Source organism: Bombina bombina, chromosome 2, assembly GCF_027579735.1.
Source record: "Bombina bombina isolate aBomBom1 chromosome 2, aBomBom1.pri, whole genome shotgun sequence".
Lineage (NCBI taxonomy): Eukaryota > Metazoa > Chordata > Amphibia > Anura > Bombinatoridae > Bombina > Bombina bombina.
This window is the reverse complement of record NC_069500.1, coordinates 1,147,243,973-1,147,270,016: the sequence shown is the minus strand read 5'-3', so window position 1 is coordinate 1,147,270,016 and position 26,044 is coordinate 1,147,243,973. Positions and strand designations below refer to the sequence as shown.

The 26,044-nt window shown below is 37.7% G+C and overlaps 1 protein-coding gene across 5 annotated transcripts in view; it reads right to left on the bottom strand.

Moving 5' to 3' along the window:
- Positions 1-9,631: 9,631 nt before the first annotated feature.
- Positions 9,632-26,044, bottom strand: part of CLCN3 (chloride voltage-gated channel 3) — a 294,065-nt gene continuing 277,652 nt past the window's right edge. For 3 of the 5 annotated variants that reach the window (XM_053703819.1, XM_053703820.1, XM_053703821.1), the window contains 5 exons: positions 24,100-24,286; positions 22,416-22,814; positions 19,631-19,847; positions 15,550-15,625; positions 9,632-13,163 (listed from right to left, as the gene is read on the bottom strand). In XM_053703819.1, coding sequence (XP_053559794.1) covers positions 13,002-13,163; positions 15,550-15,625; positions 19,631-19,847; positions 22,416-22,814; positions 24,100-24,286 — 1,041 coding nt within the window. In that variant the 3' untranslated portion in view covers positions 9,632-13,001. The remainder of the gene's footprint in view (positions 13,164-15,549; positions 15,626-19,630; positions 19,848-22,415; positions 22,815-24,099; positions 24,287-26,044) is intronic. The other 2 variants (XM_053703822.1, XM_053703823.1) reach the window with 1 other exon arrangement.

The following is a 26,044-nucleotide window of genomic DNA, read 5'->3' as shown; positions in this document are numbered from 1 at the left end:
GGCAAGACACACCTGTCTTTGTACTCCTTACCTGGTTGCCGCCACACACGCTTGACACCATCTGAACCAAATAAGTTTATCTTGGTCTCATCGGACCACAGAACCTGGTTGCAGTAATCTATGTCCTTAGTCTGCTTGTCTTCAGCAAACTGTTTGTGGGCTTTCTTGTGCATCATCTTTAGAAGAGGCTTCCTTCTGGGATGACAGCCATGCAGACCAATTTGATGCAGTGTGCGGCATATGATCTGAGCACTGACAGGCTGACCCCCCCCCACCCCCCCTTCAATCTCTGCAGCAATGCTGGCAGCATTCATACGTCTATTTCCCAAAGACAACCTCTGGTCGACCATGGCAAGGCCTGTTCTGAGTGGAACCTGTCCTGTGAAACTGCTGTATGGTATTGCCCACCGTGCTGCAGCTAAGTTTCAGGGTTTTGGCAATCTTCTTATAGCCTAGGCCATCTTTATGTAGAGCAATAATTCTTTTTTCAGATCCTCAGAGAGTTCTCTGCCATGAGGTGCCATGTTGAATTTCCAGTGACCAGTATCAGAGAGTGTGAGAGTGATAACACCAAATTTAACACACATACTCCCCATTCACACCCGAGACTTTGTAACACTAACGAGTCACATGACACCAGGGAGGGAAAATGGCTCATTGGGTCCAATTTGGACATTTCCACTTAGGGGTGTACTCACTTTTGTTGCCAACAGTTTAGACATTAATGGCTGTGTTGAGTTATTTTGAGGGGACAGCAAATTTACACTGTTATACAGGCTGTACACTCACTACTTTACATTGTAGCAAAATGTCATTTTTCAGTGTTGTCACATGAAAGATATAATAAAATGTTTACAAAAATCTGAGGGGTGTACTCACTTTTGTGAGATACTGTATATAAAACTTTCATATATATAATATATATATATACTCTGCAATATCATAACTTTTTTAATTGAGGTTTATTTTAAGACATACAAACAATTTGGAAAACAAACCATTGTTGCAATGTGATACATACATTGAAAGGATATGGCATTCTTCATGCCTCTATTGCTCAATAGTACAATAAACAAAGAATATGACAATGTTCAGTATTGAAAAAATATATAAATAAAATTCTAGAAAAAAAAAAAAGAAGATGGTAGTAACATAATATGCCAAGACAATCTTAAACCCTCCAAACCTCTCATGAAATCACCTTTGGACCTCCCTAACTATAAAACCTTTATAAAAGTGGTGGGTATGCTAAAATAAAGGAGGCTACTGTTAAACCTATATAAGGGGGTATCACAATGTAATTATATGAAGCAGACTAGAAGTTAACAAAATGGTATAATAAAATTCAATCAAGAACCACCTTATGTTGATTAATAAGTAATAAGATACATCAAGGAAATTGCTATAAACTACAATCTGAGTTAAGCAACATATTGAAGAATGATAGAACTAAAATGCAGAGCAGTGGCAGACTCAGGTCCAGAGGACAAATATGTAACGCCATTTAGTGAGAAAAAGAGATATGCATATAAATCAGATCATAATGACAATGAGAAGCACGATTGTGGAGGCCTAAAAAAGGAACTGAGGTATTGCAAATATATAACTATGTGTAATAGATCTATTCTTTTTAGTGGCTTCTGTCCCAAGCTACAGCATACATACTAAGTAATTTAACTGATAAAAGATGCCTGCTTTAAAAGTCACAGTCTGTACCTTAGACTAAAATTGCCATGTCCCCCCGGCAGCTGGAAACATGGCAAAAACTGTTCTTAGTAATCCTGTGATTATGGTATACATAGCAATAGAGTGTCGTATCTAGGTATGCCCATAGAGAGCATAAATATATATATATATATATATATATATATATATATATATATATATATATATAGTTAGGTGGCACACTAAATTAGGACTCATATAGAAGCTAGGAATAGCTCATGGTAATCATAATCCTCACTTAAAGTATAATGCATGAGGCCTGGGAAATTACAGCCAATATATAGTGGTACATTAACACAGAGTAACATTAATAGAATAATTTCTCTATAATGTCACAATATAGATAAGCATGCGGAATAGTTCTCTGTTTACCAGACATAACATCTTCATTTAAAGAATTTCATTCAGCCCTACTGTGGTTTATACATACTCACTGCTTCTAGCATCAACAAACCTACGGTTGGGGGGGGGGGGGGGAGAGAAAATATAATAAGCAAGTACAAGCAGTAGAAAAAAAATAACAGGTTAAACATAGGCTCCAGAAAACCTTATGTTATGTCTTTAAAAGAAAAGTGGAGTTAGTCTAATTTCCTTTTAGCGATTTTTGTTCTGTGCAGCCTGATGAATGTTAGGCTAGAACAAGCCCACTCGAATACATCTTCCTGAGCCCACTCAGGTCTTGCGGGCCAACATAAAATAAAGTAGCTGGGTAAGTGGGAAGGCATGGCTCCATATACCTTCACTTTCAGGTGTCGCCGCCAGATGGAAGAGCAGACTCCTATGCATAGGAGGGTAATATAGGGCTGTAAAGCACATGGTAGATCGGTCACAAAGCTCTGGTTGGTTAGAGCAGCCTTGGGTCCCAGTATGGTTAACGATGGTTGCTGTTCATCACCTGTAGTTTGGGAAGGAGTACTTTCTTTGATCTCAATTGCTGCAGATGTTATAGCCACCTGATGAGGAATAGATATGAAATGGCTTGTTGTTATACAGCAGTTGTAAGCCTTCGGTAAGACTGCAAATTCTTTCCCACTACTTACGTAGTTGCACTTTGTTACTCTGCTCTTTCTCTGTGTCCGTTTTTTTAGCAGAAATTCATCTCCGGTTTTCCTCCCATGTTTGATCTCTTGCGGATCCACCATCAACCTCGAAGGGTAGATTTTGGAGCTGCGGATGGGATGACAGGAGCCCGGAACCCAATGCCCTGCCATCTCCATCCAGTTTAGCGGTGTAGTTCCCTGCAGCGGTGCTGGTATGTGAGGCAGCATTAGAAGGGTTGAAAGCCTCTCTTTCTGCAATAACGAGAGCATTGTGGTGAGCCTCCATAACACTTTTAAGTTCAGATAGAACTGTGATGGCCTCCATGTTTTAAGCACTTGCTTAATGTCGCAGTATAAATAGCTCGTCCTGTAGCTTTATAAGTTGTGTCATACCAGTTAGCGCAAGTATGATTGCAAAATTCTGTAGCAGGTTTTCAGTACTGCTCATTAACCCAAATGATCTGGGGGGGTAATACGCAGTAGCCTAAACCAACGATTCCTTAGCCTCCGAAGAGGCAAACATAAGGCTATCTGCATCCATAGGTATTTTCCCTCGTGGTGTTGCCAAAGAGCATAGGAAGGTGTCACGGTCCTGGAGAGTTTTCTCAGACTCCACTAATGTTCTGTAGAGGTTAATAGCTAGCAAAGGAGAATACTATATGTGTGATAACATACAAAAACATAATTTATGCTTACCTGATAAATTTATTTCTCTTGTAGTGTATCCAGTCCACGGATCATCCATTACTTGTGGGATATTCTCCTTCCCAACAGGAAGTTGCAAGAGGATCACCCACAGCAGAGCTGCTATATAGCTCCTCCCCTAACTGTCATATCCAGTCATTTGACTGAAAACAAACAGAGAAAGGAGAAACCATAGGGTGCAGTGGTGACTGTAGTTTAATTAAAATTTAGACCTGCCTTAAAAGGACAGGGCAGGCCGTGGACTGGATACACTACAAGAGAAATAAATTTATCAGGTAAGCATAAATTATGTTTTCTCTTGTTAAGTGTATCCAGTCTACGGATCATCCATTACTTGTGGGATACCAATACCAAAGCTAAAGTACACGGATGATGGGAGGGACAAGGCAGGATTAAGCGGAAGGAACCACTGCCTGAAGAACCTCTCCCCCAAACACAGCCTCCGAAGAAGCAAAAGTATCAAATTTTGAAAAAGTGTGAAGCGAAGACCAAGTCGCAGCCTTGCAAATCTGTTCAACAGAGGCCTCATTTTTGAAGGCCCAGGTGGAAGCCACAGCTCTAGTAGAATGAGCTGTAATCCTTTCAGGGGGCTGCTGTCCAGCAGTCTCATAGGCTAGGCGTATTACGCTCCGAAGCCAAAAGGAAAGAGAGGTTGCCAAAGCTTTTTGACCTCTCCTCTGTCCAGAGTAAACGACAAACAGGGAAGATGTTTGACGAAAATCCTTAGTAGCTTGTAAGTAAAACGTCAAGGCACGGACTACTTCCAGATTATGTAAAAGACGTTCCTTCTTTGAAGAAGGATTAGGGCACAACGATGGAACAACAATCTCTTGATTGATATTCTTGTTAGAAACCAAGAGCCGAGGAAATAGCCATCAAAAACAGAACTTTCCAAGATAAAAGTTTAATATCAATGGAATGAAGGGGTTCAAACGGAACTCCTTAAAGAACCTTAAGAACCAAGTTTAAGCTCCACGGGGGAGCAACAGGTTTAAACACAGGCTTAATTCTAACCAAAGCCTGGCAAAATGCCTGGACGTCTGGAACCTCTGCCAGACGCTTGTGCAAAAGAATAGACAGAGCAGAAATCTGTCCCTTTAAGGAACTAGCTGATAATCCTTTGTCCAAGCCCTCTTGGAGAAAAGCCAATATTCTAGGAATCCTAACCTTACTCCATGAGTAATTCTTGGATTCACACCAATAAAGATATTTACTCCATATCTTGTGGTAGATTTTCCTGGTAACAGGCTTTCGTGCCTGTATTAAGGTATCAATGACTGACTCGGAGAAGCCACGCTTTGATAGAATCAAGCGTTCAATCTCCATGCAGTCAGTCTCAGAGAAATTAGATTTGGATGATTGAAAGGACCTTGTATCAGAAGGTCCTGTCTTAGAGGCAGAGTCCATGGTGGAAAGGATGACATGTCCACTAGGTCTGCATACCAAGTCCTGCGTGGCCACGCAGGCGCCATCAGAATCACTGATGCTCTCTCCTGTTTGATTTTGGCAATCAGTCGAGGGAGCAGAGGAAACGGTGGAAACACATAAGCCAGGTTGAAGAACCAAGGCGCTGCTAGAGCATCTATCAGCGTCGCTTCTGGGTCCCTGGACCTGGATCCGTAACAAGGAAGCTTGGCGTTCTGGCGAGACGCCATGAGATCCAACTCTGGTTTGCCCCAACGATGAATCAACTGAGCAAACACCTCCGGATGGAGTTCCCACTCCCCCGTATGGAAAGTCTGACGACTTAGGAAATCCGCCTCCCAGTTCTCCACGCCTGGGATATGGATTGCTGACAGGTGGCAAGAGTGGTACTCTGCCCAGCAAATTATTTTTGAGACTTCTAACATCGCTAGGGAACTCCTGGTTCCCCCTTGATGGTTGATGTAAGCCACAGTCGTGATGTTGTCCGACTGAAATCTGATGAACCTCAGTGTTGCTAACTGAGGCCAAGCCAGAAGAGCATTGAATATCGCTCTTAACTCCAGAATATTTATTGGAAGGAGTTTCTCCTCCTGAGTCCACGATCCCTGTGCCTTCAGGGAATTCCAGACTGCACCCCAACCTAGAAGGCTGGCATCTGTTGTTACAATTGTCCAATCTGGCCTGCGAAAGGTCATACCCTTGGACAGGTGTACCCGAGACAACCACCAGAGAAGAGAATCTCTGGTCTCTTGATCCAGATTTAGCAGAGGGGACAAATCTGTGTAATCCCCATTCCACTGACTCAGCATGCATAATTGCAGCGGTCTGAGATGAAGGCGCGCAAATGGCACTATGTCCATTGCCGCTACCATTAAGCCGATTACCTCCATACACTGAGCTACCGAAGGGCGCGGAATGGAGTGAAGAACACGGCAAGCATTTAGAAGTTTTGATAACCTGGACTCCGTCAGGTAAATTTTCATTTCTACAGAATCTATAAGAGTCCCTAAGAAGGAGACTCTTGTGAGTGGGGATGAAGAACTCTTTTCCTCGTTCACTTTCCACCCGTGCGACCTCAGAAATGCCAGAACTATCTCTGTATGAGACTTGGCAACTTGAAAGCTTGACGTCTGTATCAGGATGTCGTCTAGATACGGAGCCACCGCTATGCCTCGCGGTCTTAGAACCGCCAGAAGTGAGCCCAGAACCTTTGTAAAGATTCTCGGGGCTGTAGCCAACCCGAAGGGAAGAGCTACAAATTGGTAATACCTGTCTAGAAAGGCAAACCTTAGAAACCGATAATGATCTTTGTGAATCGGTATGTGAAGGTAGGCATCCTTTAAGTCCACTGTGGTCATGTACTGACCTTCTTGGATCATGGGTAGGATGATCCGAATAGTTTCCATTTTGAAAGATGGAACTCTGAGGAATTTGTTTAAGATCTTTAGATCCAAAATTGGTCTGAAGGTTCCCTCTTTTTTGGGAACCACAAACAGATTCGAATAAAAACCCTGTCCTTGTTCCGTCCGCGGAACTGGATGGATCACTCCCATAACTAGGAGGTCTTGCACACAGCGTAGGAATGCCTCTTTCTTTATCTGATTTGCAGATCGCCTTGAAAGATGAAATCTCCCTTGTGGAGGGGAAGCTTTGAAGTCCAGAAGATATCCCTGAGATATGATCTCCAACGCCCAGGGATCCTGAACATCTCTTGCCCACGCCTGGGCGAAGAGAGAAAGTCTGCCCCCTACTAGATCCGTCGCCGGATAGGGGGCCGTTCCTTCATGCTGTCTTAGAGGCAGCAGCAGGCTTTCTGGCCTGCTTGCCTTTGTTCCAGGACTGGTTAGGTTTCCAGGCCTGCTTAGATTGAGCAAAAGTTCCCTCTTGTTTTGAAGCGGAAGAAGTTGATGCTGCACCTGCCTTGAAATTTCGAAAGGCACGAAAATTAGACTGTTTGGCCTTTGCTTTGGCCCTGTCCTGAGGAAGGGTGTGACCCTTACCTCCAGTAATGTCAGCAATAATTTCCTTCAACCCAGGCTCGAATAAGGTCTGCCCCTTGAAAGGAATGTTGAGTAATTTAGACTTCGAAGTCACGTCAGCTGACCAGGATTTAAGCCATAGCGCCCTACGCGCTTGGATGGCGAATCCGGAATTCTTAGCCGTTAGTTTAGTCAAATGAACAATGGCATCAGAAACAAATGAGTTAGCTAGCTTAAGTGTTCTAAGCTTGTCAATAATTTCAGTCAATGGAGCTGTATGGATGGCCTCTTCCAGGGCCTCAAACCAGAATGCCGCCGCGGCCGTGACAGGCGCAATGCATGCAAGGGGCTGTAAAATAAAACCTTGTTGAATAAACATTTTCTTAAGGTAACCCTCCAATTTTGTATCCATTGGATCTGAAAAAGCACAACTGTCCTCAACCGGGATAGTAGTACGCTTTGCTAAAGAAGAAACTGCTCCCTCCACCTTAGGGACCGCCTGTCATAAGTCCCATGTAGTGGCGTCTATTGGAAACATTTTTCTAAATATAGGAGGTGGGGAAAAAGGCACACCCGGTCTATCCCACTCCTTGCTAATAATTTCTGTAAGCCTTTTAGGTATAGGAAAAACATCAGTACACACCGGTACCGCATAGTATTTATCCAGCCTACACAATTTCTCTGGTACTACAACTGTGTTACAGTCATTCAGAGCAGCTAATACCTCCCCAAGCAACACACGGAGGTTCTCAAGCTTAAATTTAAAATTAGAAATCTCTGAATCAGGTTTCCCCGAATCAGAGATGTCACCCACAGACTGAAGCTCTCCGTCCTCATGATCTGCATATTGTGACGCAGTATCAGACATGGCCCTTACAGCATCTGCGCGCTCTGTATTTCTCCTAACCCCAGAGCAATCGCGCTTGCCTCTTAATTCAGGCAACCTGGATAATACCTCTGACAGGGTATTATTCATGATTGCAGCCATGTCCTGCAAGGTAATCGCTATGGGCGCCATATTAGCGTGCATCCCCTGAGCGGGAGGTGAAGGGTCTGACACGTGGGGAGAGTTAGTCGGCATAACTTCCCCCTCGTCAGAATCTTCTGGTGATATTTCTTTTATAGTTAAAGACTGATCTTTACTGTTTAAGGTGAAATCAATACATTTAGTACACATTCTCCTATGGGGCTCCACCATGGCTTTCAAACATAATGAACAAGTAGTTTCCTCTGTGTCAGACATGTTTAAACAGACTAGCACTGAGACTAGCAAGCTTGGAAAACACTTTAAACAAGTTTACAAGCAATATAAAAAACGTTACTGCACCTTTAAGAAACACAAATTTTGTCAAAATTTGAAATAACAGTGAAAAAAGGCAGTTACACTAACGAAATTTTTACAGTGTATGTAACAAGTTAGCAGAGCATTGCACCCACTTGCAAATGGATGATTAACCCCTTAATACCCAAAACTAATAATAAAAGACAAAAACGTTTTTTCAAACAGTCACAACAACTGCCACAGCTCTACTGTGGCTTTTTACCTCCCTCAAAAACGACTTTGAAGCCTTTTGAACCCTCCAGAGATGTCCTGGATCATGCAGGAAGAAGCTGGATGTCTGTGTCTGTAATTTTTGCTGTGCAAAAAAACCCGCTAAAATAGGCCCCTCCCACTCATATTACAACAGTGGAAAGCCTAAGGAAACTGTTTCTAGGCAAAATTCAAGCCAGCCATGTGGAAAAAAACTAGGCCCCAATAAGTTTTATCACCAAATACATATAAAAACGATTAAACATGCCAGCAAATGTTTTATATTACATTTTTATAAGAGTATGTATCTCTATTAATAAGCCTGATACCAGTCGCTATCACTGCATTTAAGGCTTTACTTACATTAGTTCGGTATCAGCAGCATTTTCTAGCAAATTCCATCCCTAGAAAAATATTAACTGCACATACCTTATTGCAGGAAAACCTGCACACCATTCCCTCTCTGAAGTTACCTCACTCCTCAGAATATGTGAGAACAGCCATGGATCTTAGTTACTTCTGCTAAGATCATAGAAAACGCAGGCAGATTCTTCTTCTAAATACTGCCTGAGATAAACAGTACACTCCGGCACCATTTAAAAATAACAAACTTTTGATTGAAGAATAAACTAAGTATAAAACACCAAACTCCTCTTACGACCTCCATCTTGGTTGAGGCTTGCAAGAGAATGACTGGATATGACAGTTAGGGGAGGAGCTATATAGCAGCTCTGCTGTGGGTGATCCTCTTGCAACTTCCTGTTGGGAAGGAGAATATCCCACAAGTAATGGATGATCCGTGGACTGGATACTCTTAACAAGAGAAATTACTCAAATAATTTTGCTAGAATCAGGAGCCTCCTCAAGATGCGCCCAACCGCTTTGGCAGTCAGCTCCACCCCCTTGTTTTATTTTGTAACAGTTGGCAGCAGTACCAGTTTGCACTTCTCTTACCCTGCTTTTCCTTTCCTACTTTATTTTTTCTTTCTCTTGGCCATATGTATGTAAGGTATCATGGGGTAAAGTGGGAGGGATTAAAATGGTTACATGGGGTATTTTGCCTCCTCCTGCTGGACTTTAATCCCACATGTGATGGCTCAAGGACTCTCACCATCATTAATAAATTAATTTATCAGGTAAACAAAGAATCATGGCTAAAAGTTAAAAATCACTGGCTTGTTTTACTTTTATCTTAGTGTTTTTGTAGTGAGGAGTCAAACAAGAGATTGTTCATACATGACTTTAATACCTGTTTATTGAAACATTACAGTCATCATGACACATTAATATGCAGCTCTACCATACTAGTATAAATAAAAACATTAAGATCGATATTAAATACAGCTTTAGTCAACGTCAACTGATTATAGAATTATGCATTCATCAACCCATAAAAAGACTTATGAATAAAATTAAAAAGCAAATACATCTTTAACTATGCCATTTAGTAAGTTATTTTAAGGCTCTGCCCAGTATTACATAATAAAAGGATATTCTTTAACAAACAGGAAATGCTATTCACACATAAGAGCCGACATAAGTTCAATGGACTCCTTAGTCATGCTTTGCTAGACTAAAACTGAAAAGTGCATGAACAACGTATGGTCATTATTTAAAGATCTTAGATTTTAAATCCTGATATAATTGTTTCTGGCAGGCAGCAGTTTACTCATTTGCTCTGGCCACAGCATATATTAAAGCAGTACTGAAGATTTTATTTTTCTCAACTAACTTAACATTATTTAAACATCTCTGTGTGGTAAAAAAAATGTCTAACAAATTTCTTTAAACGTGGATTTGTACCTCGGAATGCCCATATTGTCCTGACTGAAAAAAAAAGGTTTCTCACACATGGAGGAAGCTATTCAAAAGATGTTCTACATAGAACATGTGTAATACTTGTTAGAGGAACACGGAGTAGAATGATATAATATACAAAACAAAGTGAAATTATGTGAAATTTATTAGTTTATTTTTGGTTGCATTCATAAACCTGGAATGTAATGTTTATGTAAGAATCAATATTACCATATCAGTATACGTTCTTGTCAAATGTCCAGATGTAACAAAGTCGTTATTGGTGGTAAAGTTAGTATTTATTAGTGGTACCTTATTTGTTTATAATTAATAAACATCAATCTCTTATATGATCATGGAAAAAAAATATGTTAAAAAGATGCAAATATGTCAAGAAATAGTACAATGAATGCCTTGTTAAAAAAGCTCCCCAAATCCACAGCAATTTGCCCACAAAAGCACTAAAGTAACTTTATCCAAGTTCAGCTGGGTTCAAATGTATTTTGCTAGTTTTTGTAAAAGCCATGTCTACATTGTTTTTTACATATATAGAAATGCGTTGATGTAAATGCATTGGAGAGGCATTTATATTATAGCAATACATGGATACTTCAAAAGGCATAAATAGATGATACAATTTGGAAGAAAGTGTTAAGACTTCAGCAATGTATTATCAGAATGAACAGAAAGAAAATAGCTACCTGAGACTGTTTAATGACAAAAATGCTGTGATTACAAGGAAGACGTAATAAAGCTGCCTGTAACATACAAGTTCAAATTAAGATGTAGTAAAAAATAAAAAAAATTAGGTTTTGGAATAGGTAGCTTCATGAGAGCATAGGGGTAATTAAGCCGTTTGTGTGTTTAAATAGGTTCTTCCATGTATATGGTTACATTTGTGCTAAGTTTTCTGTGCTCCTGTTTTTTGTCATTTTAAACTCCAAAGCCACATTCCCAAAACTTACTGCAATATCAAAAGGCAATTCACCCAATGATGTCATTTTACTCACACAAACTAATAAAAATGGCTATAGCGTGCTTGAAATTGATTATAGCAGGTCATGTGAACTATATGCTAACAAAGGACATCTCATGGCACTTAAACCATAACAAATAATGCACCTTTTTTCTTAAAAAATAAAATAAAAAAAATATCACTTTTCAAATGTAATATAAAGGCAGTTTCAAGATAAAGTACTAGATACTTATTACAAGCAAAATACCCTTTGTATCAATTACAGGAGTACTAACAATGATCATCCATTTAAATAAGTGGCATTTAAAGAACTCTAGTTATGTAAAGTGATTAAAATAAGGTTTGAGAAATACTCTGCAATTTAAAGCAGTATAGGCACCAATTACTACCATTGCAGAATATTAACACATACTATGTTTTATTGCTTACATAAAGGATTGTAGAACGTTGTCCTTGTTTAGGTTTCACCTTTGACTGAGCATTTGTCTCACTTAATGCTTTTGTTGATATGAGCTTTCAAAATCACTTATTCAAATCATCATTTCAATGATCCAATGAAACTGGAGTCAAGCGATTAGACATGAACAAGTTAAAAGGATCTCTTCTTCCTTAGCCTTTGAATTTTTGTGTGCTCAAACTAGATATGTAGAGCTATCTCCATATTGGTCAAATCAGTCATAAAAAAGATATATACATATATAGGCCTGCCCACCTAAAATAAATTCATAATTGTATTGTTCGTATTCACAATTTTCACATTAAATACAATTTATTTTAAAATGGGGGGAAAAATATATATATATATATATTTTTTTTTTTAAATTGAATACAATGATTTGAGATGTACATTTAGTGCAAGTTATAAAGTCACACCTCCCCTCTAGTAGTGGGTTTACCCTTCTCCCTGAAAATGCAATGAGTAATTTTAACTTCAAGTAGATTACATATTTCCAGTGTATTTGTATATATGATCATATCACAGAGTTTTCACATTTTCATGTATAGTGAGAAAACATTGCTTGATAACTATTTCCTGTACTCCTCAAGAAGATCACTGATTCCAAACTGCATCACAATATATTTAAAAGTTGGTGATTTTAATTGCAATTCATGTGCAAACTGAACCACAGAAATGGCTCTATGTCCTGCCAGGGTCTTAGCAAACCATCTTTATAGTAATAGTGTTAACACTGCAAAACATTAAGGGCTCCAGCAGTACAAAAATAAAGTTGCATAAACCACATCATTTTACAGAGCAAAAACTGAGAAATCAGAAGCCGTTCAAATTCTGTGAGCTTTTTAAATTGGTATCTCCTGCAGGAACTAGCTGATTTTGCTGAACATCTGCACCAAGCTAAAAGTTGTATGGCACAAGAAAACACCTCTTGTGTTTGCTGTTGCTTAAGAAAAATTGCAAATCTCAATATGAGACATCTCTATTTAAAAGTTATCTTATTGAGTTTCGGTAAGGAAGGAGGGGTAAAGAAGGAAATTCAATTTGTCCTGGAATGTACAAAAGCATATTATTCAGAAAAACAGTATTTTCTCCAGTGATGAAAGGGTAGCACGTCTCGAATAAAGATGGCTCAAATCAAAGTCATTCCTTGTGTACCATAGGGAGAAAATAAACACACCTCACACTCCTGCAACAACTTAGCTCTTCTGCATGGTTTAGCTGTTCCAATTTAACTTATAAACAACCTGCATCTTGTTACAAGTAGTGGTCGATATTTTTCCACATAAATGCCAACACAAGGGAAATGTTGCAACAGGAGGCAATAGATTGTAACAAAAAACGCTTCCAGTTTTCTCTTATACTCGCATCAGGACATAGAGTCCTGTAGCAAGCTGATCTCCTCTTCCGTTTCCTCTCTATCTTCCTCAGAGATAACGTTCAGTTGAACATTATTAACTCGGGGTCGTGATTTGCCATTTGGGCCATATGCCGGAGAATATCTTTTTTTGTGATAATGCCAAGGAGGCGCCTAAGGAGAAATGTACATTAACAATTAAAACAAATCTGTACGTAAAATAAGACATTATCTGAAATAAGAAGAAAACCCACCACCATTTTAGCCCAATTAATCAATTCTATTATTTATATTGCCGATTAACAGCTTTCAATAGCAATTTGTTTCCCTTTTAACATACGCACAGTTATAAATCAGTGCTTCAGGCCTAGATTTTAAAGCATAACAAAATGATTTTTGAAGTTTCTTACCAATTTTACTGATTTAGAAGAAAAACTGAATTGTCTGCAGCATGAGATTCCACTTGACCAATATCCATATTTTACTAAGATATATTTATAAAAATTATATTTATAAACCAACTGATTTACATCAAATCTGCAGTCAGATTAGTACTTGCACTAACTAATAATGTTTGTCAAATGAAATGTTACAGTTTACAAACAATTCAGTGAAGACACAAATCATTATCCCATTGCTAGCATTGCATTCCCAAGTGAAAGTGTAATTGTAAATATGTGCACAAAAAAGGGAGATGGAATCTATACAGAAAAAAGACTAAGATATGAATTACAAATTGTGATATTTATCCTGTTTTTGTTTTGTTTAAATGATGGTCATAGTTACACAATAGTCAAAGCATGACTATATATATATATTTATATATATATATAGACAATAATGTATGTCCAATCTCATTTGATTTTTGAGCAACACACATTAACAAGACAGTGAACATATGTTCTCATAGATGTTGAGCAAAATAAAATAGTACTGGAAAAAAAAAGAAGGGATGGGTGGTGAACCAGAAGAAAATATGTTCATACATACATATAATATGTAGTTGCATACTCAGATTTGGAACATGAGAATTTGGATTTCAGAATCAAACAAATAAAAATAAAAAATTAAAATAAACCTGAAAATCCTAAAATCACCCATCCCCACAGTGATTGGAACACAAATGGTAACCAGGATAATATCACAAAGTGGAACAAATTGATCAGATGCCCTTGTTATTTTGGTTAGTATTTTGATTTTTGAAAGGAGGCATGAAATTCTTGTGAATTATTAGCATTCAATGCTATATGAAATATTTGTTTCAAACCAAATATGTGGGATGGATCTACAGACTATATATAAAAGACAAACTAAAGCAAGCAGCATTCATGATTAGGATTATTTTGGGCTAAAAGTGTATTAGAATTATTCCAAATATGAATTTACAATATGTTAATTGAGCAGAAAAAAAAATATATACAGAAATGTTTCTGAACAGCCTAAAAACTAGCTGAATGATAAACGATCGGACATGGGGGAGTTATGAAAGCTTTGGTTTACATACGCGTTTCATGCAATTGCACAAATAGCTTTCTGCGTGCTATAATATAGCTGAAAATGAAGAATGCTCACTTGCATTATGCATCAAGATATATGAGCAAGATATACACAGTATATATAAAGTGAAACTATAATAAGATTGACGCCTATTTTTTTAGGAAATCTACTTAAAAGGGACATAAAAACCCATATTTTTCTTTCATTATTCAGATTGAACATACAATTTTAAACAGCTTTCCAATGTACTTATATTATCACTTTTTCTTTATTTTATTGGTATATTTTGTTGAAAAGCAGGAAGGTAAGGTCAGGAGCGTGCACGTGTCTGCAGCACTATATGGCAGCAGTTTTGAAACAATGTTATACATTAGCAAGAGCACTAGATGGCAGCACAATTTCCTGTCATGCAGTGCTCCAGACACGTGAACGCTAACCATCTAGATATCTCTTCAACAATTAACAACTTAAGAACAAAGCAAATTTGATAATTGAAGTAAAATGGAAACTATTTTTTTTTAAATTGTATGCTCTGGCTGAATCATGAAAGAAAAATTTGGGGTCCCTTTAAATGTTTAATACAATGTAATGTACTGTAACAAAAAGTTATTCTTGGCCAATGCACTTACATAAACTACTGTATACTGACATTGTAAAAGTGTTAAAAGCCACCTCTTACTCAGCCAACATTATCATTTGTTCCAGCATTGAATAAGCACATTCCTCCAGAACCCATACAAAAGGCATTAGGTAGTGGATGTTTTAAGGGTAACTGGGTTACTAAAATAAGCACAAATGAGTTTGTATCTGTGTTTCCAATACTTTAATAGAAGAGGTACTCTGAAAGTTGGTGTTTATAGTCAAGCTCAATTTTTTTTGTGCTGCTTATATATTTGCAAAAAACAAACCCCATACAACCCCCTAGAATAGCAAAGGTGGGGTGGGGATTAAAAGCTCTGGTTTGAGTAATTTATAAGACAGTACTTTCAGCTCGGTGTTCACAAGTTTCATGCATCCTGTCCTCTAAAGAGGTCTACAGATTAAATAGGGTTTGTCTAATCACCAAGGGTTCCACGTGATGCTTTAGATGGTCAAGATGTTCTAATATGTTCTTCTTTGTGATGATTCCCAAGACAATCCTGAAACAGATCATGTTATGCTAATAACTGAGTCTGAACCAGAAATAAAAAATAAATAAATAATGATGATGATGATGAACCAACACAGTAGAATGACAGTGTTCTGATGGAATCAGCAGCGTACACAAACATCAAGATTCAATTTCTTTATTCCTCATGCTTATGTTTATTGCAGGATGTTCATGAAAGGGTTAAGCCACACAATGTCAGTGGTAGAGTAACATCTAAGGAAACTGCATGCTTAGTCAAAGTCTACCCAACCTATAGCTCTAGATTCTAATTAGAAAGGTATTTTTGTTGATTACAATAAAAGTTCCCTAATGTAGTGTGTAGTTTGATCTCATTTGGTATAATATAAACATTAAATAGGTATCACGGGCAATTGTTTAAGAAGACTGAATGAAAATGATGGGCAAAAACTTGTTGCTGTAAAAATTTCCTTAAAAAGGACATGAAACCCAAAACATTTCTTTCATGATTTAGGTAGAACATACAATTTTAAACAACTTTCCAGTTTACTTCTATTATCAAATTTGCTTCCTTCTCTTGGAATCATTTTTTGAAGGAGCAGCAATGCACTACTGGTTTTTAACTCAACATATGGGTGAACCAATGACAATCAGTATTTATATGCAGCCACCAATCAGCAGCTAGAACCTAGGTTCTTTGCTGCTCCTGAGCTTTCCTAGATAAACCTTTCAGCAAAGTATAACAAGAGAAGGAAGCAAATTAAATAATATAAGAAAATTGTAAAGTTGTTTAAATTCACATGCTTTCTTAATCATGAAAGAAAAAAATGGGTTTCATGTCCCTTTAAGTTATTAGGAGAGAGATTGCAATGCTCACAAAGTGAAAGAGAAAATATTTGTGAGATAGTCTGGACAGACTACTGGTGTTTTAAATGATCATATGAAAACAAGGTGTTTTTTAAGAATATGCTCTTCATGAAATGTTTTATTTACTCAAAAGGAATAAAGAAAATTGACTCTCTTACAAATAAGGGGCTTCCAACACAATCAGTTGGCTCCTCTTAAACTATTACTATATGAATATAAAGAATGGGAGACAGCATGAAATGTCTAGCACAAAACTATCCCCCAACGTGCAACATCAGGTGCTATTCCAGCATCAAACAAGGTATGAATCACACCTTATATTTGGGTATTACTCATTTGGACATTATGGTTATGAAATGTTCCATTCCAAATTCAGGATTATCATTTGCTGATGCTTTCCTGGTATATTTTGTACAACTGATACTCAAAACAATTTGCATATTAATTGTTATAATATTTTTATTCTGTAAACCTCATATGGTATGTGGGTTAAAGTATCATATGATACAGTGGTATTCTTTCATTACATTTATTTTTAATATTAAATCTTTGTGATTCATGTATGGTTGAATGCTCGAATAGCGCCAAGCTTTGATGTTAGTATATGAATGATTATAATTGCCATTCACAAAGTATTGCCAAATTTGTAATGCATTCTGTTCTATAAAAATCAAGCAATAAGCATATAATTGTGCAATAGCTCCGTATCATACAAAGCACCGTGCAGAGATAAGCAAGAAGCACAATATGTTCGTGACTGGGCCACATTACATATTATGAATGCAAAGAAGCTCTGTGAAAAAGCAGAACGCCAGGTTTAATATAATCAAACAATTGAAGTTAGACACTATTTACAACAAGTGGCATCATAATCTTTCAATATTATAGGCAATACTTAACACTGCTCTTTACCCAATGCATTTTAAACAAACATGTGCCTATACATTATTTTGTGTGTTATATAATAAAAGACCACCAAAAAAAGCTGCTGTCAAATTAAAGGGAAATTAAACCTTCACATTTTTCTTGTATTCAAAAGTATTTTAACTATTGCCTTTTTTTCTAATCCTTTCTTAAAGGGCCATTATACACATTTTTTCTTTGCATAAATGTTTTGTAGATGATCTATTTATAAAGCCCATAAAGTTTGTTTTTTAAAAAAAAATGTATAATTTTGCTTATTTTTAAAGAACATTGCTTGATTTTCAGACTCCTAACCAAGCCCCAAAGATTTATTTGAATAACGTCAGCTACCTTCTCCAGCTTGCTCCTGTTTGTGTAAAGGGTCTTTTCATATGCAAAAGAAGGGGGGAGTGTCTAATTTCCCATTTGCAGTGGGCTTTCCAGCTACCTTTTCAACAGAGCTAAACTGAAAGCTTCTAAGTAAGTTTTTAAGCAGTTTTATACTGGATTTTTATATCAGTATCTGTGCATCTTATTCTTTATAGCAGTGTCTATTACATGCAGTTATATGAAAATGAGTGTATACTGTCCCTTTAAAGTACCTTTTAGTACACAGTTGGGTTGTTTACATGCTGCCAATGGATGACCCCACTCAAAAGTTTCCCATTAACGTGTTTCAAATGACGTGTAATACCTAATGCATAGTAATAAATGTATGGGAAACTGTTCCTTCATGTTTATTTTTGTATTTTAAATAATTGGTTTTGCTTATTAAAACCATCACCTGTTCTCATGGAATTGCCCATGAAAATGGGCTAAGTCTACAGGTATAGCAGACTTGCTAATGCTGCCTATGTCTGAATATGGGTAGGTATTTAAATTCTAATTATTATTAAGCACAACCAGCTATTTCAGATATTCAAATCTCTGTCTCTCCCATGGGAAATTAATCAGTGCTATTTTCTTCTGTATACATACATTTTCTACAGATGTTTGTTATTCGTATTTTCAGTGCAGGTAGTGGTTTCTACAGCCAAAAAAGGCTCTTTCAAATAAAAGAATACCGGTAAATGAGCGATTTGTAAACAATTAAAGACACTCAAAATTGACCATTCAGGATACAATTTCCCTTTAAGTTAGAGGCTATGGATTTTTTCAAAGGGTATCTGATGACTGGTATGGCTTCAGATTGGTCGTTTTCACAAATTAAAATAAATAAATAATGACAATTAGGATGAAAGTGGTGGTGTGTAAACAAGACCTCAGTATATCCTGAAAGTTCCTTTAGTTATCAAAAGTATGTTGAAGATTTTAAACCTTACTGTTCTTTTAATTTGGAAAGCTATAGCTAATGTAGTAAAATAATATTCATAAGTTTATTTAAAATGGCTAATAGTCATCAAAAGCATATATTACCATACTGTTTAGCATGTTTAGCAGTGACCTTGAATTAAAGGGACACTGAACCCAAATTTTTTTTCTCTCATTCAGATAGAGCATGCAGTTTTAAGCAACTTTCTAATTTACTCCTATTATCAATTTTTCTTTGTTCTCTTGCTATGTTTATTTGAAAAAGAAGGCATCTAAGCTTTTTTGGTTCAGACCTCTGGACAGCACTTTTTTTATTGGTGGATGAATTTATCAACCAATCAGCAAGAACAACCTAGGTTGTTCACCAAAAATGGGCCGGCATCTAAACTTACATTTTTGCTTTTTAAATAAAGATACCAAGAGAATGAAGAAAATTTGATAATAGAAGTAAATTAGAAAGTTGCTTAAAATGTCATGCTCTATCAGAATCACGAAAGAAAAAAATTGGGTTCAGTGTCCCTTTAAGTAAATAGTAACAAACGCAATTTGATACTGTTAAAAAGGTATTCCATTAACATTACTTTAATTATTTTATGCAAAACACATAATTCATAAAAAGCAGCAATTATTAAAAAGCAAGTTACATTATGAACACTATTTTCTAAAAGGCAATTAGAAAAACTCTCTTACTGCAGATATAGATGTTCCTAAAATGAACCTATTAGTCGTAATTCTGCCCTAACCAGTTTGCTGACAATTTAAAAAAAAACAAACAAAAACAAACAACTATTACACACAATTATTACAGTGCCGTTAGAGCAATCTATAGAACTAAAGATTTATTTTAACTTTGGTAATTGCTCACACTTCAATAATATACAACTTTACTAAACTTATTTTCTAAAACAAAGGTTAACAGCATACAAGAAGGTAATTAGCAAAATGACCAACTCACCCGTTATGCGTCACAAGGCATTGTCGAAGACCCAGTTTACGGAATATGTCCACCACTATTTCCATTGGCGTGTGGTCAGTTACAGTGAAAGGACTCATGTCCAGAATGCTACGAAGCTTAAGAGGGCGTGGACTTTCTGCAGGAAGTGATGGCGTGTGCTGGGCAAAACATACCCGAGAGCTACCAACTATGCCCTCCTGCTTTTTTCTTGCATTTTCTATGGGAAAAAAAATATATAATAAGTTAAAAGAAAAACATACCTATAATATTGAATCCTATACTATAAAAGGCCAAGTGTGTTTGTCCGAAGCTATCATGCGCAGTAGAGACTGTGCACGAGGACAAACACACCTGGCCTTCTGAACTGCAGACTCAGAGTGACTGCGTAGCGTGCCGGGCGTGGCTGGACATGGGCGGGGCCGTGAAAGGCCGTGCGGAGAGCTCAAAAGAGGGGAGAGAGGGGGTAGGGAAAACATGAGAAAGGGGAGAGAGAGATCAAGAGGGGAGAGAGAGATCAAGAGGGGAGATAGAGAGATCAAGAGGGGAGATAGAGAGAACAAAAGAGAGGGAGAGAGACAGCAAAAGAGAGGGGGAGATAGAGACCAAAAGAAAAGGGAGAGAGAGATCAAAAGAGGGGAGATAGAGAAAGCAAAAGAGAGGGTGCGGTAGAACAAAAGTAAGGGGAGAGAGATATCAAAACAGGGGAGATAGAGACAGCAAAAGAGAGTGAGAGACAATAAAAGAGAGGGGGAGGGAGAGCAAAGAAAGGGGAGAGAGAGATCAAAAGAGGGGAGACAGAGAGAGCAAAAGAGAGGGGAGCTAGAGAGAGCAAAAGAGAGGGAGAGAGAGAGCAAAAGAGAGGGAGAGAGAGAGCAAAAGAGAGGGAGAGAGAGAGCAAAAGAGAGGGAGAGAGAGAGCAAAAGAGAGGGAGAGAGAGAGCAAAAGAGAGGGAGAGAGAGAGCAAAAGAGAGGGAGAGAGAGAGCAAAAGAGAGGGAGAGAGAGAGCAAAAGAGAGGGAGAGAGAGAGCAAAAGAGAGGGAGAGAGAGAGCAAAAGAGAGGGAGAGAGAGAGCAAAAGAGAGGGAGAGAGACAGCAAAAGAGGGGGAGAGAGACAGCAAAAGAGGGGGAGAGAGACAGCAAAAGAGGGGGAGAGAGACAGCAAAAGAGGGAGAGAGAGACAGCAAAAGAGGGAGAGAGACAGCAAAAGAGGGAGAGAGACAGCAAAAGAGGGAGAGAGACAGCAAAAGAGGGAGAGAGACAGCAAAAGAGGGAGAGAGACAGCAAAAGAGAGGGAGAGCAAAATAAAGGGGAGAGAGAGCAAAAGAGAGGGAAGAAAGTGGAGAGAGGAGAAAGAGAGCACAAGAGAGGGGGGGAAAGAGAGCAAAATAAAGGGGAGAGAGAGACTGCAAAAGAGAGATTAGGGAAAGAGCAAAAGAGAGGGGGAGAGAGCAAAAGAGAGGGGGAGAGAGCAAAAGAGAGGGGGAGAGAGCAAAAGAGAGGGGGGGGAGAGAGCAAAAGAGAGGGGGGGGAGAGAGCAAAAGAGAGGGGGGGGGAGAGAGCAAAAGAGGGGGGGGGAGAGAGCAAAAGAGGGAGAGATAGAGCAAAAGAGAGGGAGAGAGCAAAAGAGGGGGGAAGAGAGAGAGTAAAAGAGGGAGAGAGCAAGAGAGAGGGAGAGAGAGAGAGCAAGAGAGAGGGAGAGAGAGAGAGCAAAAGAGGAGAGAGAGAGAGAGCAAGAGAGAGGGAGAGAGCGAGCAAACAAGGGGGGAGAGAGAGCAAACGAGAGGGGTAGAGAGAGAGCAAAAGAGGGGGAATGGAGACAGCAAAAGAGAGGGAGAGACAGAAAAAGAGAGGGGGGGGATAGAGAGAGAGCAAGGGGTGGAACCGCTGTACTGCAAAAATTGGCCCGTGTACACAGGCTTTAGAACTAGTATATAATAAATGAAAAGGTTAGTTAACAAAAAGAAAATTCAAGGTTATATGGGAAAGAATGGTGAAAAGATAATGCATAGTGGAATTAATAGATTTGTGGAATAATTAACACATTTCCTGCACCGGAAGAATAAACATAAATTTTCCTATTTTTTGCAACATAAACGAATAATAATATAAAAAGCTAATTTCGATGTATTCGCTGCCTGGATGATGTGAAACACATTTAGTTTTGGAACTTTTATACACATGTATTATTACACACATTTGCCTACCAAAAAAATAAACAAAACTAGGCGGCAGTTATGCCGTTTTCAATGTAGTTATTGTAGGCTACCTGAACTTATATTCCAGTGTTCCCAACAGAAAACTATGCCTGCCGGCTGGTATTATGCAGTAGCCGGGTGGGGGCAGTGTAATATTTTCTATTATATCATATAATTTTCTGCTATCCAAAGCACAAATTAATTAGATAATTTAACATAAATGTATTTAAATAATAATTTGTGCAATAAAAATTTAACATTTTTAATATTAGCTAATTTTAGCTTAATATTGGCTAAAATTTTAGCCGGGTGGTGCACCTGCTAAAAAAGGTCCTAGGGAGAACACTGTATTCTCAATGTTTGGTATGAGATACAATTAAATGATCAGTACACAACTTTAAAATGTATAAAATAGAAAGCCTTTATATCAACATTCTATATATAATTTGTAGTTAGAAACCATAGGATATACAAACGGGGAGGGGGGTAACAAAGGGTTTTCAGACTTTAAAAAACTGTATTCCCATTGATCACGGTTGTTAAACCTTATATTTGAAATGTTTGTAAGCATTTTTGGTACCATAATTTACCTATGGCTAATGTCAAGTCTCTTCTCAGTGCAAATCCCACAAGTCGTTGAGACTCTTTAGACATAATGACTGGAAAACCATTGTAGCTGGTGTCATTGATTAAGCTTTCAATATCATCTACAGTCATGTTATCTTGTGTGAGAACTGCTAAAGGTGGCTCATTCCTCCTTGGCCTCATCACATCACGAGCTAGAGTTGTGTGTGTGAATTCTTCCTTGGCATCCAAGAAGGGATATCCATTGAGGCGTATATGTGATTCATAGATTCCTTCCCTACCAAAGGCATCTCCAACCCACTTGCTGGTCATCACTGCAGCCATGAGGGGGACAATATATTCCAGTCCACCAGTCAGTTCAAATACTATGACTACAAGGGAGACCGTCATCCTGGTAACGCCACCTTTATTTATTAAAAAAAAACAACACAATTACCGTACTTTCTTTTAATTTCATGTTCTGCATCTGTACAAGTCCAGTTCAAAACATTACAAATATAGGGCCAAGTTTTTTAACTTATAAATACTTCTTCATGTACAGAGTGAAAACACATGGCATACATTTTTTTATTTTTTATTATCATCTTTAGTTGTATTCCTATATAGAAATGTACAACTTCAGTTTTTGTTTCTTCTACTCGTGTGCACTATGTTGCTTTTGTCTAACATCTATTCAAAAGTTTCAGAAGCTCTAGGGGAGTAAAAAGAAAGCCATAGAATATGACAGTTGGCACAAGCAGAAACAGAAGACAGTGTGCCTGGGAGAGTGTGTTGGAGAATACCAGGGGGTGGGCTGTGAGCAAGGGTGTCTGGGGTATGGATGGGAGAATACCACATTCAAGCTGAATCTCTCCCTTCAACATGAGATGTAATTAACTGTTGCTGGGGTAGTGGATGCATGGGCCAACAAAGCAAATATTTATATTTTCATTAAATTAACAAAAATTCTATATTTAGAGTTAGATGTAATTATGCCTCCTCTCCTTTTTTGCATAAAGAATAATTTGCCCTTGTTATATCTCTTTATTATTGTTAGCTTAAATTTTTTTTTTTAAATATATTGAAATATTAAAAATAATTACCCAGGTTACTAAAAATGTCTTGTTCATATCCTTGGAGGGCCACAGTGTTTGTGCCGCTAACAAGGAGGTGCTATATAAAGAATATGGCTAGGCCAGACAGATTGTGCAATGTTAAAAATTAGTAATTAAAATAAAACATGAGAGTTAAAGCCAAGAGATTATGGACATTTTGAATTAACCTTCTACAGGTTTGAAAAGCAGCTAAAACTCTGTCCATAATGTACTTGTTTTCACATTATGCAAGTAATTTGCACCAATATTGAGAGTAAATATTTTATCTCATTCCTTTTGTCTAGCTCTTATAGCTCGACCAAATTTTTCAAACTCTGCCTTAAATAATCCCTCACTAGTCTAATATTTTTTAACCTCTACCTATTTGTATATATAAATGGGGTATTAAATGCCACAGTCACCAGTCCTAAAGTATCAGTCATTTTTACATTTATAATATGACCACATATGTAAAACTATGTGGATATTCTTTATTATTTTAAACTTTTAATTTAATTCTTTCAATCAGAGACCAAGTTGCTCTACACACTGTAAGATATTATCAGTTATTTGTAAAGTGCCAAAAGATTCCACAGCGCTAAAAAAAACAACATACCTAAACATGCCGCAGCACCAACCATTGCATACAGTCCTGGAGTGATGCAGTCTGCTCCAACTTCACACCACTCTTTAAAGATGAACCAATCATGGTGGTAGTAAGCTAGCTGCTCCACTGCAATGCCCACAATCCTTCCTGCTATGGCCCCAATAGCCATACTTGGAATAAAGAGACCAGAAGGAACCTGAAATTGTATTTGTAATAATTATAAAAAAACATGAAACAATTTACTGACCTGTTAAACGTGCATTAACATCCACAAAAAAACAATTGTAGTCTTTATCTTCTGTACAAATGTTACCAGCTTGTTAACACAATTTGTGTTAGAAAAGGATTTGTTGATATATTGGTCCAAGAGCAAATATTGTGTGCTGAAAGTAAAAAAGTTGTGTAATTCCTATTTATGTTGAGCTATTGATTTAAAGGGATAGTAAACCCCAAAATTTTCTTTTATGATTCAGATAGAACATACAATTTTAAACAACTTTCCAATTTAATTCTATTATCAAATTTTCTTAATTCTCTTGTTATCCATTGCTGAAGGGACATCATTGCACTACTGACAGGAAGCTGAAAAACATAATTTATGTAAGAACTTACCTGATAAATTCATTTCTTTCATATTAGCAAGAGTCCATGAGCTAGTGACGTATGGGATATACATTCCTACCAGGAGGGGCAAAGTTTCCCAAACCTCAAAATGCCTACAAATACACCCCTCACCACACCCACAATTCAGTTTAACGAATAGCCAAGAAGTGGGGTGATAAAAAAGTGCGAAAGCATATAAAATAAGGAATTGGAATAATTGTGCTTTATACAAAATCATAACCACCACAAAAAAGGGCGGGCCTCATGGACTCTTGCTAATATGAAAGAAATGAATTTATCAGGTAAGTTCTTACATAAATTATGTTTTCTTTCATGTAATTAGCAAGAGTCCATGAGCTAGTGACGTATGGGATAATGATTACCCAAGATGTGGATCTTTCCACACAAGAGTCACTAGAGAGGGAGGGATAAAATAAAGACAGCCAATTCCTGCTGAAAATAATCCACACCCAAAATAAAGTTTAACGAAAAACATAAGCAGAAGATTCAAACTGAAACCGCTGCCTGAAGTACTTTTCTACCAAAAACTGCTTCAGAAGAAGAAAATACATCAAAATGGTAGAATTTAGTAAAAGTATGCAAAGAGGACCAAGTTGCTGCTTTGCAAATCTGATCAACCGAAGCTTCATTCCTAAACGCCCAGGAAGTAGAAACTGACCTAGTAGAATGAGCTGTAATTCTCTGAGGCGGAGTTTTACCCGACTCAACATAGGCAAGATGAATTAAAGATTTCAACCAAGATGCCAAAGAAATGGCAGAAGCTTTCTGGCCTTTTCTAGAACCGGAAAAGATAACAAATAGACTAGAAGTCTTTCTGAAAGATTTAGTAGCTTCAACATAATATTTCAAAGCTCTAACAACATCCAAAGAATGCAACGATTTCTCCTTAGAATTCTTAGGATTAGGACATAATGAAGGAACCACAATTTCTCTACTAATGTTGTTGGAATTCACAACTTTAGGTAAAAATTCAAAAGAAGTTCGCAACACCGCCTTATCCTGATGAAAAATCAGAAAAGGAGACTCACAAGAAAGAGCAGATAATTCAGAAACTCTTCTGGCAGAAGAGATGGCCAAAAGGAACAAAACTTTCCAAGAAAGTAATTTAATGTCCAATGAATGCATAGGTTCAAACGGAGGAGCTTGAAGAGCCCCCAGAACCAAATTCAAACTCCAAGGAGGAGAAATTGACTTAATGACAGGTTTTATACGAACCAAAGCTTGTACAAAACAATGAATATCAGGAAGAATAGCAATCTTTCTGTGAAAAAGAACAGAAAGAGCAGAGATTTGTCCTTTCAAGGAACTTGCGGACAAACCTTTATCTAAA